The sequence below is a fragment of the Aspergillus karnatakaensis genome (genome assembly GCF_047715665.1).
Source record: "Aspergillus karnatakaensis strain CBS 102800 unplaced genomic scaffold BJY04scaffold_7, whole genome shotgun sequence".
Taxonomy (NCBI): Eukaryota; Fungi; Ascomycota; class Eurotiomycetes; order Eurotiales; family Aspergillaceae; genus Aspergillus; species Aspergillus karnatakaensis.
In genome coordinates, this window is record NW_027395719.1 from 493,898 (window position 1) to 508,418 (window position 14,521).

Here is a 14,521-nt window from a genome sequence, read left to right on the forward strand (position 1 = left end):
GCACTAGAAACACTCCAGATTTTGACATCTTATCGGATTCTCTCTTTGAGGGCTTTTCGAAATGTCTACATCAGTGCAAGCACCACAGCAATATACCCAGCCTTCAAGAAAGGGCAAGAAGGCGTGGCGAAAAAATGTGGATGTAACGGAGGTGCAGGAAGGCCTCCGTCTGTTAAAAGACGAAGAAATCAAAGGGTACGATCTTCCATGCTCTATTCAATATTTTCTGGCATTGACTCGAATTCGTGTTACAGAGGCGTTCTAGCTGAAAAGCCGTCCGAAGAACTGTTCGTCATAGATACGAAAGGCTCATCTGAAGCCCGCGAATCATACCGAAAGCAGCACAAAAAGCTCCTGAAATCAGAAGAGATTCTCGCACAACGATCGGCGATTAGCGCATTGGATACTCGCAAACGTGGAAACTCTAAGGTCACAGATGGTGTTATTGAGCCCTCTACTAAGAAACACAAGAGCGACTGGGTTAGCAAGAAGGAATGGCTACGTTTAAAGAAGGTTGCTCAGGAGGGCAACCCTATGGGTAAATCTAGCGAAGTTGGCTTCTACGACCCATGGGCAGATGAGGCAGATCCGACGCCGTACGATGATCCTCAGTTCGACTATTTGGAAAAACCTAAGCCGAAGGTCGCCCCCGAGACCCTGAAGCACGCCCCAATCTCTCTTGCTGCGAACGGTAAGGCAGTTCCCGCCGTCCGAAAGCCGACCGCTGGTACGAGTTACAACCCTTCATTCGAGGAGTGGGACCAGCTGCTACAGGAGCAAGGGCAAAAGGCCGTTGACGAAGAGAAGAAGCGTTTGGAGGAAGAACGTAAAGAAGAGGAGCGACAGCGTTTAATTGCTGAGGCTCAAAATGATGATGGCGAGGCCAAGTCAGACGACGAGAGCGCCTGGGAAGGATTTGAGAGTGAGTATGAGAAGCCAGAATGGCTCAATAAGAAGCGTCCAGAGAGAAAGACCAAGACACAGAGGAACAAGATTAAGCGACGCAAAGAAGCCGAGAGGCAAGCCAAGTGGGAGGAACAGAAGAAAAAGAAAGAGGAGCAACTCGCGCAAGCTAAGGCTATTGCCGAGCGCGTTCAAAAGCAAGAGTTGGAGGGCAAGGGTGAGGATAGTAGCGACTCTTCAGACGAGGGCGATGACACCACTCTGCGCCGGAGGCCTCTGGGAAAGCTCAGGTATGTTGCATTGGTTGGGTCTCTAGACCACATTTCACTGACTCTAATAGGGCTCCTGAAAAACGAACAGAGGTAGTCTTGCCAGATGAACTGCAAGACTCGTTGCGCCTGCTGAAGCCCGAGGGAAATCTCCTTGATGATAGGTTTCGAACGTTGATTGTTCAAGGCAAGCTGGAGTCGCGCAAACCTGTCTCACAGCCGAAGAAGGCCAAGAGGGAAGTGACAGAGAAGTGGGCCTACAAAGACTTCAAGGTTCCTGGTTTATGATCACTTTGATTTGTATAGACTCATTAGTTAGATATCATATCTTCATTGGCGTTAGATGGTAAAAGTATATTTCATATCATAATCAACCTGACTTCTTTCTCCTGTGCATCCGACGTTTTATCTAATTCATAGAACAGCACCCCTAATTAATTTAACTGCTAAAATTTCTCATGTTCGAGAACCTCGATTGTATACGAGTGGGGCAGGCGGAGGCTGACCAGATTTTTAGCGCGGAGTTAGATCCGCTATCGCCATTATTATTTCTGCTCTTTTTCCTCGACCAATTCCAAGTTCGCCATGTTAACACCTAGGTTGCTCTTGGAATGGAACTAAAATCACTTTCCAGCAATTGGAAAAAGCTACAGGAGACTCTGAAAAAGGACGTCTCCACAATTCCTGCCACGAAGCGCAAACGATCCGATCGCGAGGCTCAGAATGATTCCGTGAAGCAACGAAAGCCCGTAGCAGCTGCACCAAAACGATTCTCACAACAAAGCTCACACGCCTTGAAGAAGCGGAAGATGATGTCCCATGGCGCTCTAGATAATACAGGAGTTGCTCCTGCGGTGGCACCTACCGCAGCAGCTACAAAAGTTAATGAGGGCCGCTCCCCAACGTCGGTATACCAGCTCCGCGCCACTCTCTATTCCGAGTAGTACAGTATTACTGACATCTCTTTCCCAGCGTCGACATAGGTAAATACATTGCGATGGACTGCGAGATGGTTGGCGTTGGTCCGAACCCAGACAACGATTCCGCTCTTGCTCGAATCAGTATCGTCAATTTCAACGGCGAACAGGTATACGACTCCTATGTACGACCGAAAGAAATGGTTACGGATTGGCGGACACATGTTAGCGGAATTGCCCCGAAACATATGGCGGAAGCACGATCATTGGAACAGGTGCAGAAGGAGGTTTCAGAGATCCTGGATGGACGAGTGCTCGTCGGACATGCTATCCGAAATGACTTGGATGCTCTTCTTCTCAGCCATCCCAAGCGAGACATCAGAGACACCAGCAAGCACCCTCCGTATCGCAAAGTCGCCGGCGGCGGGTCTCCTAGGCTGAAGATGCTTGCGTCGGAGTTCCTCGGCTTACACATACAAGATGGGGCACATTCGAGTGTGGAAGATGCAAAGGCAACGATGCTCCTGTATCGCCGAGACAAAGAGGAGTTTGAACGAGAACACTTGAAGAAATGGCCGATTCGGGCTCCACCAGAGAGCAAGGAGAAGGGGGATGATGAGAAAAAGAAGAAGAAGAAGAAAAAGAAGACCCGTAAGAGGTGAAGATTATGAGAAAGTCCTTGTCTTAGATACCCCAGACTATACATTTTGAAGATCAAAGCTCAACAACTTGCCATAAGCATGCGATTGAGGACCACAGATCATAGTGTTCGAGCTGTCTGACCGTTCAATCTATCCTAGTTGCAGTATTTTATTTATCTGCGAAGCAGTAAACTTGGCTGTGGGTGACCACTCGGAGTCGCATACCTCCGCTGAGCCCGGAGATCTTCCGCTGGGCACTTTACGCGGTCAGCGTGTCGCGTCTTCTCTCTTCTTCACCTCAGCAACATCCCAACTTAACCAACACACTTCAAGCACAGATAACGAGTTCGTCCTGACGCGCACACGACTACGATACTTAGCCACACGATAAACTTTTGTTTTTCTTTTATTTTTGAATTACACGCCTCTTCTCACCACGATGTTCGCCATTCAATCCCCACAACAAACTTCCAACTCCAAGAACCAAGAGCCCTTGAACAATTGCACCCCGAATATTCTCCCATGTCGAATCCACCACGAGGGCCCCGTGAAGTCGCTGGATCGGTACTGGACGCCTAGCACAGATGAGAAAGGTACCCTCTATTGCGCTCAAAATCAAACTCTTGCGTATGCTAAATGCCTTGCAGACAAGGATCTTCAAACAGCATACTTCCGAGGTCGAAAGCTACGAGGACGACGAGTCCAAATTCCAGAAGGTTTTGAGGGTGAGTAGTTACAATTATCTGTTCAAAATCTGGTGAGATAATTCTGATTAGTTCGAAAGGTGTTGTCGCAATGCATACGGATCGCGAAATCCCGTCCACAGATAATGCAAACATGACCGACGAAGGAGAACAGGATGAACCAATTAAGATATTAGAGAAACAAGCGACCTTCGCTGACTACGTGGTTTGGGGACATGAGGCAATACCGGCTGCAGACGACTCCTTTGTCAAGGGGGTGGAAGAGTGGGTGAAGTTTGCTGAGGCGGTAGGTCGATTATCTCCTCGAAAAGCGTGCGAAGCTGACAGCAGATATAGATGCATACGGAGAATGATGCGGGAAAGAAGTCTACTTAAACAGGCTGTTTCGCTATTCTTATACCAGATTCAGCATGCCTCCAGGTTCAGGTGAACCGCGCGAAAAAGACCCCCAACGTTCAGGCGTAAAGAGACAGGCGCCGCAGCGAAGCGCCCAAATGCAGTTGCTCAGTCCTAGAAAGTAGGACGAAGAGATGATCCAAGAGGATACTGGGAATTCATGCGCTGGGCATGAAAAACGGGGCTTCTGTTAGCTACAACCTCATACTCGCCCCAGCCTGCACCTCCAGCCCAGGAGTTATTATGGGCATAATCCAACACACCGACTCTACATATGTATTTTTTTTTTCTGCTCAGGCCATTGCTGTAATAAAGATACTTCGTAAAAATAAGTATAGATAAGATTCACCGCCTGAAATATTCTGCCGCTAGATAGCCAAATTCTCCAGCCCAAACTTCCCAAGTTATTTTATGATACATTTTCCTGCTCTTCAATTTCCTCGTCATGGCAGCTAGTAATGAATTGAAAGCTGCGCCAGAGGCCCTAATCGCGAAATTCGAGGTAACAAAGCTTCTCAAGCAAGGTATGCAACTTGCACAAGAGAGTCACCCCACAACAATGGGACAGGAGAGCAAATCCGGAACTAATAACTAACAATTGAACTCAGACCAAAGTGGCCGCCGAATTGTCCTCTTCGGTTCGATAGAAGGTCAACAGGGTCTCCTCCTTGCCGAACGAACCGCATTCGCAACAGAGTCCGTCGCCGCACTCAAGGCCTTCCACTCTTCAATCACCCGCCTCAACAACCTCGGCGACAATGACATCTACCGATGGTACCTCGCCTCCTCGGGCAAAGACGCCGATGGCCACCCATCGCACGATTTAAAGCTAAATCTCATCTGGCCATGCACGGGACAGCATGTCAAGAAGTACTCAGACCAGGTTTTACGGATGGTGACCGAGACGCCCGAGGTCTACCGCGACTATATCCGTCCCTATATGCAAGCGAAGAGAGAGGAGGGGCGATTGAATTGGGTGTTCAATATTCTGGAGGGACGCACTGAGCAAGAGGATGTTATCTTGCGGGATCCGGGGCATGGGCCGCAAGATGCGTTCCTGATGTTGCCAGATCTTAATTGGGATCGGAAGACAATGGGGTCATTGCACCTGTTGGCGCTAGTGCAGAGACGGGATATCTGGAGTTTAAGGGATCTGAAGAAGAAGCATGTGCCTTGGTTGAGGTACTTGAGAAAGCGGGTGCTCGAGGGGACCGTCAAGATGTACCCAGACCTGGAGGAAGATCAGTTGAAGCTCTATGTGCATTGTAAGTGATCTTTACCGTTTGGTACGTGTGGATGCTAACTGCTATAGATCAACCGACATACTACCATTTTCACATTCACATAGTCAATGTCATGCTTGAGGCTGGCGCCACGCAAGCTACTGGGAAAGCATTTGGACTGGAAAACATCATCTCACAGCTTGAAACCATATCCGGTGATGAGGAGGCAAGTATGGCAGACGTTAGCTTATCCTACTTCCTAGGAGAAGCGAGCGAGCTGTGGTCGGATATCTATGCCCCTCTCAAGCAGGGCACGAAGCCAATTAAAGATAACTAGATACTAGATAATTACGATTTATGAAATTAATGACTCCTTTTACCTTACTATGTACTTTTGTTTGCCGTTCCATCCTCTTGCTCGCCACAAAGTAAACTGTGAGAAAATTGGGGTACGAACTTGCCTCCACCCCAGCCAGCCGCTGAGGCGGGTTTCAACCCCGCAACAGCTCTTTCTGTCTCCCCTCACCAACACTCCAACACCATCTTGGACATCCATCTGCAACCACCACCCTACACCAACCGACTTTGTAGCTCATAATCACCAAGAATAACATCAACATGGCTGAGAACCCCGACGTCCCCCACAACAAAAAGGCCTTCGTGCCCCTTGGTACTTACCCCTCGCCCATAATCCCCAACCCATTCTCCGAAGCCATCGCTAACAACCCCAGAAAACAACCCCGAAGTGATGTCTCACCTCGTGCACCAACTCGGCCTCTCTCCAACCCTCGGCTTCACAGATGTCTTCTCCATCGACGAACCCGACCTCCTGGCCCTCGTCCCCCGCCCCTCCCATGCCCTCCTCCTCGTCTTCCCCGTATCGAAAACATACGAAGCCTCCCGAATCGCCGAAGACAGCAACCTCCCCGAATACACCGGCTCTGGCGCCCAAGAGCCAATAACCTGGTTCAAGCAGACTATCAGGAACGCATGTGGGCTGATTGGGCTGTTACACGCTGTTTCGAATGGCGAGGCCAGGAAGCATGTTATCCCCGGGTCGGATTTGGAGGTACTGCTGAAACAGGCGGAGGATTTGGGGCCTGAGGCGAGGGCGGATCTACTCTATGAGAGTAAGGCGTTGGAGAGTGCGCATGCGGATGCGGCGAAGTTGGGGGATACGAGGGCGCCTGAGGCGGAGGATGATGTGGATCTGCATTTTGTGGCATTTGTGAAGGGGGGTGATGGACGGTTGTGGGAGCTTGATGGACGGAGGAGGGGACCGTTGGAGAGGGGGGCGTTGGCCGAGGATGAGGATGCGTTAAGTGAGAGGGCGTTAGAGTTGGGGGTTAGGAGGTTCTTGGATGGTGAGGCCAAGGGTGGGAATCCGGATTTGAGGTTTAGTCTTGTGAGTTTGGGGGGTGTTTTCGACTGATTTCTTCCTTGTGTTTGTAGAAGGTTGTGAGATACGTGACTTGCGGTACTACGGCACTCAAGCTGTGGCCAACAAAGATCCGGCAAAGTAAATATAACTACTTTCCAACCCACCAATCCTCTGCATTAAACTTAAGCACCTCATTCCCACAAGCCCACCATCCAGCAGTCAAATTGCGAGCAAAAGCCTCCAGTGCCGAGTAAGGCACCACACCCGAACCCGAGCCTGGCTGCTGAAAGAAAACTTTCTCAAATATCTCCCTCAAGTTTGGCTTACGAGAATGCACGTCCGGAACCGCAGCAATGACCCTCCTCAGACACTCTATATCAGCTGTGCTCCCTAGTTTCGAGGTGTCTTGCTTCCTTCCTATAACAAGCACCTCGTACGGCTTCCGCCAGAGCCCTGCAACTGGACTGATGGGCTGACCGTCGACGGTTGTCTTGACCCAGACCCACTCCTCGATAACAGAGAATTCGGCTCCGCTGAGAGAGTTGTACGCTATATCTCGTGCTTTCGCCGAGTTTGTTATCCAGATTGCGGCAATGGATGTAGGAGATTGATCCGATATAGGAAGTGAGTGGACTTGCAGGATATCCTGAATCTTTTTCTCAAGGAGCTGATTCTCGTTATATGCCTGGGTGTGGTAGTGCTTGCTTCGACGGACAGATCTGTTCGACCAGGGCGGGTCGAGGAGAACGAGGTTGAATTTCTGGTCTGGGGAAACACCGGGGATCGGATGTGGATGGTGATGGTTTCGTTGTGCCGGTGGTGATATGGGAATGTTACAGAGCACGAAGTTAGACAATGGTGGGATGATGAATATGTGATCTTTTTGTCGTGTTGAGTCTCCGTTCTCAGGACCGTTCGTAGACTCGGCGGCTAGATGCGAGGAGCGAATCGTAGCCAGTGCGGTCTCGAAGGAAGTATTCCTGGCGACAACGTCACAGAGCTCTGCCCCAGACTTGAAGCTATTCGAGCCGGGTGATAGGATCAGCGGAGGCTGACAGACGCTTCCAGAGTCTCTTTGAAGGGTTTTTGCAGCAGAGCTCGGCTGAAAATAGTACTCATGTTCATGAGGATCCGATGCCTCTTCCCACCTCCTCTTTGCAGGCCGCTCGCTAGCTATAGCTGAAGAAGCGATAACCTCATTCTTTCGGAGCTCATTCCTGACCTCATCCCGGAGGAACCGCCTCTCAAGGCACCAATTCGAAGCCTGCCCATAATGGCACTTGAGGACTTTCAGCGCATCAAGGACCACAGGTTCAATCGCCTCATGTACAATTCTCTCGGTGACCGGAATCCGCGCGAGAACTCTAGCCCTTGCGCTTTCTGTCTTTGGCTCTGTATTTGGTGGATAGGGCGTTCTAAGTGGAGATGAAGATCTGAGGTATCTTGTTGTGGCTTGTTCCTCTGAGGTTGATTCCCTGCGTTTTAATAAGCAGGGGTGTAGCTGATGCGAGAGCTCCTGTGCTTGTGTGATTGAGGTAGGGATATCAATCAGAAAGACTGTGTCTTCGGGATTCCTGTAAAGGATTGATGATCTGCATGGCATGGCCGAACTACTATCCAGACTGTGTTGTTGGCTGGGTAGGATGTGGATTTGTTTGTGGATAAGTTTGGAGGAAGTCAGGAAGCCCGCCCAAATATCTCTGGAAGATTAGATGCATCAATAACAATTGCACATATATCATCAATGTCACTCTTAGTAAATACGATACAGGAACTAGATTTACTGCAGTAATATTCTCCGATCGAATTCTTTTCTACATTCACAAGGACAGTCTCTATATATTCAGTAGGGCACAAATTAATAACTATATATACTACATCCTATATCCACCCAATATCGTACAAGCAATAAGATCACACCAAACTTATACACGCTTTGGATCATATTTCGAAAAACAAAGACTGCTGTTCGTCCCCCCAAATCCAAAACTATTCGTTAGCGCTATATCAATGCGGCGCTCCTGTGCTTGATGCGGCGCATAGTTGCAGTCAAACCCATCGGCAAGACGGTCGAGGTTAATGGTAGGAGGCATGATGTTCTAAGAGCATTAGATAGGATATCAAAATAATCAGATCATGAATGGTAACTCACCTCGCTGATAGCTGCGACGGTAAATAGAGCCTCGATAGCTCCTGCACCCCCGAGCAGATGGCCTATTGCTCCCTTGGTACTGCTGATGTTCACTTCGGAAGCCACTTGTCTCCCCCCAGGCCCGAGGAGCAGAGTCTTGATTGCTGCATTCTCCGCCGCATCCCCGACAACTGTCGAGGTTGCATGAGCATTCACGTAGTCCACTGCGGAAGGCTCAAGACCAGCATTCTTCAAGGCCTTCCGCATGGCTAGCAGGGCGCCTCCGCCGTTCTCTTTCGGAGCTGTCATATGGTGCGCATCGCCAGAGCATCCATAGCCTCTTACCTCCGCATATATGCGAGCGCCTCGGGCTCTAGCGTGCTCCAGTTCCTCTAGAATTAGCATAGCCGCTCCCTCACCGACAACAAAGCCTTCGCGGTCTGCATCAAAAGGCCGCGACGCCTTCTCGGGACGGTCATTGAAGCCTGTTGCTAGACTTCGCGCCCTTGCGAAGCCTCCGACGGCAAGCGGATGGATACAGGACTCTGCGCCGCCCGCAAGCATCACATCTGCATCTCCGCAGGCGATGAAGCGAGCAGCATCACCAACAGAATGTGCCCCGGTCGTACACGCAGTAGTTGCCGCATGGTTCGGGCCCATGAAGCCATACTTCATAGATATGTGACCAGCCCCGAGATTGATTAAAAGCTTCGGCACAAACAAGGGAGACACTTTTCGGTATCCTCCTTTTTCGTATGCGACAAATGTGTTGTATACTTCATCGAAGTTACCAATGCCGGACCCTAAACATATGCCTGTCGCTTCGAGCTGCTCGACCGCCGTGGGCTTCCAGCCTGCATCCTCCAGCGCCTCTTCCGAGGCAGCTAGCGCATACTGCGCGAATTTCGCCATCTTTCGTTCATCCTACGAGGGTTAACCCATTTGCAACAAACAGGGAAGTTCATGCACATGAGTACAACCCCGCAAAGAAAGCAGCACCACGCCAAGACATGCACTTACATCTCTACTCAACCATTCTGACGCCGTCCAGCCACCCTCTTTACGGAGACCCTCAGGCACAACCGCAGCAATCTGAGCTGGAATCTCTGCGAACCTTACATCGCGGTCTTTCACGTTAACAATCCCGCAATGCCCATCTAGCAGCCGCCTCCAAGTCCGACGAAACCCTAGAGCATGAGGTGATTTAGTAAATGCATGAGAGCCAATCAACGATCACAGAACAAGAAGCGCCAACAAAGCTGCAGCCGAGCCCTGTGAGGAGATTATTACAGCACCGTATCGTGTCCAGCTACCTTCTTTGGTTCGGCAGCCGCCATGACACTCCGAGGCTCGTCGTTGACCTTCCTCTTACAGAAGTGGAGACGTTGGAGAAGGCGGAAAAATCACCATCTACGAACGCGAGATACGGCGCATGGTTTGAGCGGCGGCTGAGGCCGATGGCGGAACGGATAACACAGGGTGGAGGGAGCTGCGATTGATATCAAAATGAAATACTATCACTCACCTACGCCGAGGGGCGTCACAGCACCGAGCCCAGTCACGACAACCCGCCGCATGGCATCTTGTTCAGACCTGTATCAGCAGCGTATGGAAGAGGAACGGAGTCGGAGTCGGAGTCGATGGCGTGAGACTCGAGCCTTCAGCAATTGTTAGGGGAATGAAGCCGTATTGAACTCCTCGGAATCAACAAAGAGCAACAACGAAGACGATGGATGATTCTACCAGGAATCTTCAAGACTCAAGATGACCCAAAGAGGAAAGTCTGGACGACGTCAGTGCGGCCAGGCATCCAGGCACCAAGTCATGTGGCGAATGCAGCCAATCGGGGCTGCTTCTGCTATCGATAAGAGACTGCATTACATGTTGTTACCATACAGCACCACTTTATTTTACGCTCCACAGCTTTCCATATATTAGTAGTGAACGATCTTCCTTGCTTTTCCTAGGTTCTTTTCTTTTGCTTGCTGAAGCCTTGCTTGAAATAGTTACCCATTGCTGTACATTAGGTAGCAAAATGAAGTTGACGTGGGCTGGATTGCTGGCGTTGGCCGGCACGGCTCTATCCCATGCTCATCACGATGATGAAGTTGTTCCGGAGCATGTGCGGGAGGAGCTTCTGAAGAAATGGAACCAAGAGGTAAGCAGCTGAACCAATTCTGAATGTATGAGTTGAGCTGATCACTGGTAGTGGTCCTTCTCCGGACATGCCAGCTTTGCGCACTTGAAGCCCGTCAAGTGCCTCGTTGAGCCTGACGAGAGGTATGACATCGCCGTCATCGGTGCTCCATTCGACACCGCAGTCAGCTACAGACCAGGTACGCCGATGCTTTAGGCCACAGGAAATGCTTTCCATACTAATAGCTCTACATAGGAGCCCGTTTTGGGCCCCGCGCAATTCGTGCTGCCAGCGCCCGCCAGATGGCCGGAACCTCTTACAACACTCGCGCTGGCATTAACCCATATAGCTCGTGGGCTACGGTCAAGGACTGCGGTGATATCCCAATCACGCCATTCGACAATGGCCTCGCCGAGCGCCAGATGTACGAAGCCTTCCTCGAGCTCGGCATCCGCAAGCCCATCACCTCGGCGGCCTCAGAGTACGGCACCAAGGGCATCTCCGCCGGCAAAGCCAAACTCGTCACTCTCGGCGGCGACCACAGCGTCGCACTCCCCGCTCTCCGAGCTCTCTACCAGATCTACCAGAAACCCATCACCGTCCTGCATTTCGACGCCCACCTCGACACCTGGAACCCCGTGCGGTACTCGGCATACTGGCAATCCGAGCAATCAGCCTTCAACCACGGCAGCTTCTTCCACAAGGCCAGCCGCGAAGGCCTGATCTGCAACTCGACCTCCGCGCACGCTGGCCTCCGTACCCGCCTCACGGGCATTGACGACAGCGACTACACAGCCCCCGGCACACCGGAGCAGGGCTTCATGCGAATCCACGCCGACGACATCGACGAGCTCGGTGGCCCCATGGGCGTCGTGAACCAGATCATTGAACGAATCGGCCTCGACGCCGACCAACCAGTCTACCTCTCCGTGGACATTGATGTGCTTGATCCCGCGACCGCACCAGGTACCGGAACACCTGAGCCCGGAGGCTGGACGACGCGCGAGTTTATTCGCATTCTGCGCGGTCTCGAAAAGCTGAATATTGTCGGCGCGGATATCGTTGAGGTTTCGCCGAGCTATGACAATAAGGGGGAGACGACGGCTTTGGCGGCGGCGCAGGTTGCTTATGAGATCATCACTAGTATGGTTAAGGCTGGAGCTGGGGAGGACTTGGGCGGTTGGTATGGAAGGAAAGAGAGTGTTGTTGAGGCAGAGACTGTTGGAGAGCCGGAGGTGGCTGTGGAGGTGGAGGTGGAGGAGGCTGTGGTTAAGGATGAGCTGTGAATAGGAAGGTAGTCATGTTATGATATATGGAGATGAGATAATGAAACCAGAGATAATCAACAATTAATAACTGTTTTATAATAGAAAACTTCACCCTCCTCAATTCGTGTGCTTGTATTCCGATGAGCAATCAGAGCTAGGAGTCATGCGGCGATTTTGATATTGCACACATGAGAACTCTGAAGAAGAGAAACAAGTTAATGGACTTAGTCTTATTGAAGATACCTGCACTATCTAGCCCACATCTCAGAGAAACAAGAGAGATGAATAAAGTGGCGCATAAATGTGGCAGGTAGGTAAGAGAGATGAACTGAGAGCAGAAAGAACAGATCAAACCAGAGCCAACCAAAACAGGACGCCTCGACTGCCAACGCCAAGTTCAGACGATGAGAGTTGTGATAGAAGGAGTGGAAAATGGACAGGGGGAATGGAAGGGCGACAATGGAAGAAGCGCGGAGGGGTAATCGGGGGTGGTTAGGGCTATTTCTCAGGGGACAAAGCGGAAAGCATGGGACAGGATAAGGAGGTTGGTGGGAGTTAGGGCTGCTTGGTGGTTATGATGCTTTCAACTTCTCAGGGCAGCGCTCAGAAAGGTACAGTGATAGCCTTGAGAGAACAGGCAGCAAATAGGGCTAAAAGGCCTACATGACAACCCTTGTGTAGAAACCCAGCCAGAACAGTACAGTCAAACCCTGCTGAGCTGAAGCCTTTGTATGATGTGCATTCCAATGTGTGCTCTGAATCAAGTTCATGTCGCACTTTGATCCCCATGAGATCACGCGACACATGTGGAAATCACCAAGGATCACAAAGGGGCCTAAGTCTTTCTTCACTAAGAACAGTACTGGCCTATCCCCCAGTGTGTGATGTTTATCTATAGCAAAACGCACCTCGACCGCTTCTTAGGAGCAGGTTCGAGCGCAGCCACAATTGCCTAAGGAAATCAATCCGTCAGTCCGTGATCCTTATGTGGCAAGGAAGACACCCACCTCATCAAAGACATCTTTCAGCTTGTATTGCGTTAGTGCAGAGCACTCGACGTATTTCACAGCGCCCAATTCCTTTGCCATACGATCGCCATCTTCCTTGCGAATTGGCTGCATCTTCTGCCGGGCCAACTTCTCGCGAACGGCGGGGTCATCACGAAGATCAACTTGTGTGCCAACGATCAAACAAGGAACACCGGGGCAGTGGTGGTGAACTTCAGGGAACCATTTCTCGCGTACGTTTTCGAAAGATGCGGGTGAAGTAACGGAGAAACAGACGAGGAAGACATCTGTCTGTGGGTACGAAAGGGGACGAAGGCGATCGTAATCCTCTTGACCGGCGGTATCGAACAATCCCAGGGTGTACGGCTCGTCGCCAATCCTATTTGAGAGTACACGGTCAGCCACAATGATATAAGCAATAAATACGGTGCGATATCCAGTCGCAAACGAGAAGCCGAGAGATTCGCGTCACAGGGAGAGGGCGGGAAAAGCTGCAGAGGGCTCGCAAATCATCGTCGGAGAAGCGCGAAAGTTCAACCAAGCCGCGAAAAGAATTTATGCACTTACATAACAGTCACGGCATAGTTATCGAAAACAGTAGGGACATATTCTGAAGGGAACTTGTTCGTTGTGTATGAGATAAGGAGACAAGTTTTGCCGACAGCACCATCACCAACTACAACACACCTGTTGGAGTGAAACCCGCGGAGTTAGCAAGTTGCTGATAAGAAGAGAGGGACGATTGATAGGCTTCGAAAAGGGGTGGAGAAATAGGAACGGTTCCAACAAACGAAGCAGCATATGGGCGCGATTCGAACAAGGAGGAAAACGTACTTGATAGTGGCTACAACCATTTTGAAAAGCTGAGCAAAACTGGTGCTCTGTTCGAAAGGAGGGTGGAGAGTACGGCTGGAGGTTGTCTAGACCCGGGAGCGGCAGGATAGGAGAGACAGGAGCGGTGAAAGAGAGGGGATGGAGATGTGATCGCAGGGAGGAGAGCAAGGCGGGTTGGTGATGGCAAGAGGGGAAGAGCAGCCGGGAGTTTCAGAGAGGGAAGAAAGGAGTTGTCGATGAGGAGGCGCCGCTAGAAGGGACAGAGGTTGGGGAGGGTTGCGGTGAATGATGCCGTCGGTGGTGAAAGAACGGAGGGCCAGCCAATGTGGGAGGGTCGAGGCGGAGAGGATGATTATTGCCAGTTGAAAGCTGTTGGTACACACGGTTAGCGTGTTCTGGCTGGTCCGTTATTTTTTTTTGTTCATCTGTTTGTTTTATCGCCATGAAGACTTTCCCCGAGTAATTCGACTTTCTTTCATGAGCTGCAGAATGCAGTTTAAATTACTGCAGAACCCTGCACCTTCCAGAAAGCTCGAAAATTGGGGAAGATCAGGGACAAGAGAGCCTAGAGAAGCTCGTGAAGACAAGGGTCATCGACTAGCACGAAAGATGTCGTGGCCAGTCAAGCAGTGCACGTTTTTGAGTGATGGTTCAATTGAATAAAGATGGATAAGTACTTGCAAAGAAAAAGCAATGACATTGATAGACAA

At 50.6% G+C, this 14,521-nt stretch overlaps 8 protein-coding genes across 8 annotated transcripts; 5 read left to right on the forward strand and 3 right to left on the reverse strand.

The window, feature by feature from the left end:
* Positions 1 to 61: 61 nt before the first annotated feature.
* BJY04DRAFT_205479 (uncharacterized protein) lies at positions 62 to 2,751 on the forward strand (the record flags this gene model as incomplete). The annotated part of the gene is made up of 5 exons (XM_073713602.1): positions 62 to 195; positions 255 to 1,193; positions 1,244 to 1,445; positions 1,772 to 2,076; positions 2,145 to 2,751. The coding sequence occupies 5 exons, from the start codon at positions 62 to 64 to the stop codon at positions 2,749 to 2,751; spliced, it is 2,187 nt and encodes a 728-aa protein (XP_073575127.1).
* A 286-nt stretch (positions 2,752 to 3,037) lies between these two features.
* On the forward strand, positions 3,038 to 4,104 carry BJY04DRAFT_145891 (ribonuclease H2 subunit C). The gene is made up of 4 exons (XM_073708778.1): positions 3,038 to 3,323; positions 3,378 to 3,455; positions 3,515 to 3,720; positions 3,771 to 4,104. Exons 1-4 carry the CDS (start codon positions 3,170 to 3,172, stop codon positions 3,807 to 3,809), a joined length of 477 nt encoding a protein of 158 aa, XP_073575128.1. The 5' UTR covers positions 3,038 to 3,169; the 3' UTR covers positions 3,810 to 4,104.
* Positions 4,105 to 4,219: 115 nt separating this feature from the next.
* On the forward strand, positions 4,220 to 5,437 carry BJY04DRAFT_180630 (putative mRNA decapping hydrolase). Its single transcript, XM_073710093.1, has 3 exons — positions 4,220 to 4,354; positions 4,439 to 5,095; positions 5,143 to 5,437. Exons 1-3 carry the CDS (start codon positions 4,276 to 4,278, stop codon positions 5,388 to 5,390), a joined length of 984 nt encoding a protein of 327 aa, XP_073575129.1. The 5' UTR covers positions 4,220 to 4,275; the 3' UTR covers positions 5,391 to 5,437.
* A 119-nt stretch (positions 5,438 to 5,556) lies between these two features.
* On the forward strand, positions 5,557 to 6,534 carry BJY04DRAFT_145903 (ubiquitin carboxyl-terminal hydrolase). The gene is made up of 2 exons (XM_073708779.1): positions 5,557 to 5,723; positions 5,785 to 6,534. The coding sequence occupies exons 1-2, from the start codon at positions 5,672 to 5,674 to the stop codon at positions 6,483 to 6,485; spliced, it is 753 nt and encodes a 250-aa protein (XP_073575130.1). The 5' UTR covers positions 5,557 to 5,671; the 3' UTR covers positions 6,486 to 6,534.
* A 48-nt stretch (positions 6,535 to 6,582) lies between these two features.
* On the reverse strand, positions 6,583 to 8,037 carry BJY04DRAFT_214651 (MT-A70 family; the record flags this gene model as incomplete). The annotated part of the gene is made up of 1 exon (XM_073715273.1): positions 6,583 to 8,037. One exon carries the CDS (start codon positions 8,035 to 8,037, stop codon positions 6,583 to 6,585), a length of 1,455 nt encoding a protein of 484 aa, XP_073575131.1.
* Positions 8,038 to 8,286: 249 nt separating this feature from the next.
* Positions 8,287 to 10,395, reverse strand: BJY04DRAFT_180634 (putative beta-ketoacyl synthase (Cem1)). Its single transcript, XM_073710094.1, has 4 exons — positions 10,091 to 10,395; positions 9,586 to 9,752; positions 8,587 to 9,489; positions 8,287 to 8,533 (listed from the first exon to the last, which is right to left on the reverse strand). Exons 1-4 carry the CDS (start codon positions 10,140 to 10,142, stop codon positions 8,360 to 8,362), a joined length of 1,296 nt encoding a protein of 431 aa, XP_073575132.1. The 5' UTR covers positions 10,143 to 10,395; the 3' UTR covers positions 8,287 to 8,359.
* Positions 10,396 to 10,510: 115 nt separating this feature from the next.
* Positions 10,511 to 12,039, forward strand: BJY04DRAFT_180636 (agmatinase). The gene is made up of 3 exons (XM_073710095.1): positions 10,511 to 10,723; positions 10,775 to 10,901; positions 10,958 to 12,039. The coding sequence occupies exons 1-3, from the start codon at positions 10,601 to 10,603 to the stop codon at positions 11,986 to 11,988; spliced, it is 1,281 nt and encodes a 426-aa protein (XP_073575133.1). The 5' UTR covers positions 10,511 to 10,600; the 3' UTR covers positions 11,989 to 12,039.
* A 625-nt stretch (positions 12,040 to 12,664) lies between these two features.
* cdc42 (Rho family GTPase CDC42) lies at positions 12,665 to 13,926 on the reverse strand. Its single transcript, XM_073708780.1, has 4 exons — positions 13,812 to 13,926; positions 13,545 to 13,664; positions 12,978 to 13,356; positions 12,665 to 12,922 (listed from the first exon to the last, which is right to left on the reverse strand). Exons 1-4 carry the CDS (start codon positions 13,829 to 13,831, stop codon positions 12,863 to 12,865), a joined length of 579 nt encoding a protein of 192 aa, XP_073575134.1. The 5' UTR covers positions 13,832 to 13,926; the 3' UTR covers positions 12,665 to 12,862.
* Between the last annotated feature and the right edge of the window lie 595 nt (positions 13,927 to 14,521).

Bases quoted from the DNA above. Each gene is read 5' to 3' on its own strand.
- BJY04DRAFT_145891 (XM_073708778.1), top strand. From the start codon at position 3,170: ATGTTCGCCATTCAATCCCCACAACAAACTTCCAACTCCAAGAACCAA. The intron at 3,324-3,377 runs GTACCCTCTATT...AATGCCTTGCAG, and splicing joins GCCTAGCACAGATGAGAAAG to ACAAGGATCTTCAAACAGCA. The intron at 3,456-3,514 runs GTGAGTAGTTAC...TTAGTTCGAAAG, and splicing joins AATTCCAGAAGGTTTTGAGG to GTGTTGTCGCAATGCATACG.
- BJY04DRAFT_180630 (XM_073710093.1), top strand. From the start codon at position 4,276: ATGGCAGCTAGTAATGAATTGAAAGCTGCGCCAGAGGCCCTAATCGCG. The intron at 4,355-4,438 runs GTATGCAACTTG...AATTGAACTCAG, and splicing joins AACAAAGCTTCTCAAGCAAG to ACCAAAGTGGCCGCCGAATT. The intron at 5,096-5,142 runs GTAAGTGATCTT...TAACTGCTATAG, and splicing joins GTTGAAGCTCTATGTGCATT to ATCAACCGACATACTACCAT.
- BJY04DRAFT_145903 (XM_073708779.1), top strand. From the start codon at position 5,672: ATGGCTGAGAACCCCGACGTCCCCCACAACAAAAAGGCCTTCGTGCCC. The intron at 5,724-5,784 runs GTACTTACCCCT...TAACAACCCCAG, and splicing joins AAAGGCCTTCGTGCCCCTTG to AAAACAACCCCGAAGTGATG.
- BJY04DRAFT_180634 (XM_073710094.1), bottom strand. From the start codon at position 10,142: ATGCGGCGGGTTGTCGTGACTGGGCTCGGTGCTGTGACGCCCCTCGGC. The intron at 9,753-10,090 runs GTGAGTGATAGT...CTCATGCTCTAG, and splicing joins TGTGACGCCCCTCGGCGTAG to GGTTTCGTCGGACTTGGAGG. The intron at 9,490-9,585 runs GTAAGTGCATGT...TAACCCTCGTAG, and splicing joins CAGAATGGTTGAGTAGAGAT to GATGAACGAAAGATGGCGAA.
- BJY04DRAFT_180636 (XM_073710095.1), top strand. From the start codon at position 10,601: ATGAAGTTGACGTGGGCTGGATTGCTGGCGTTGGCCGGCACGGCTCTA. The intron at 10,724-10,774 runs GTAAGCAGCTGA...GATCACTGGTAG, and splicing joins TGAAGAAATGGAACCAAGAG to TGGTCCTTCTCCGGACATGC. The intron at 10,902-10,957 runs GTACGCCGATGC...AGCTCTACATAG, and splicing joins CGCAGTCAGCTACAGACCAG to GAGCCCGTTTTGGGCCCCGC.
- cdc42 (XM_073708780.1), bottom strand. From the start codon at position 13,831: ATGGTTGTAGCCACTATCAA. The intron at 13,665-13,811 runs GTACGTTTTCCT...TCACTCCAACAG, and splicing joins ATGGTTGTAGCCACTATCAA to GTGTGTTGTAGTTGGTGATG. The intron at 12,923-12,977 runs GTGGGTGTCTTC...TGATTTCCTTAG, and splicing joins TGAAAGATGTCTTTGATGAG to GCAATTGTGGCTGCGCTCGA.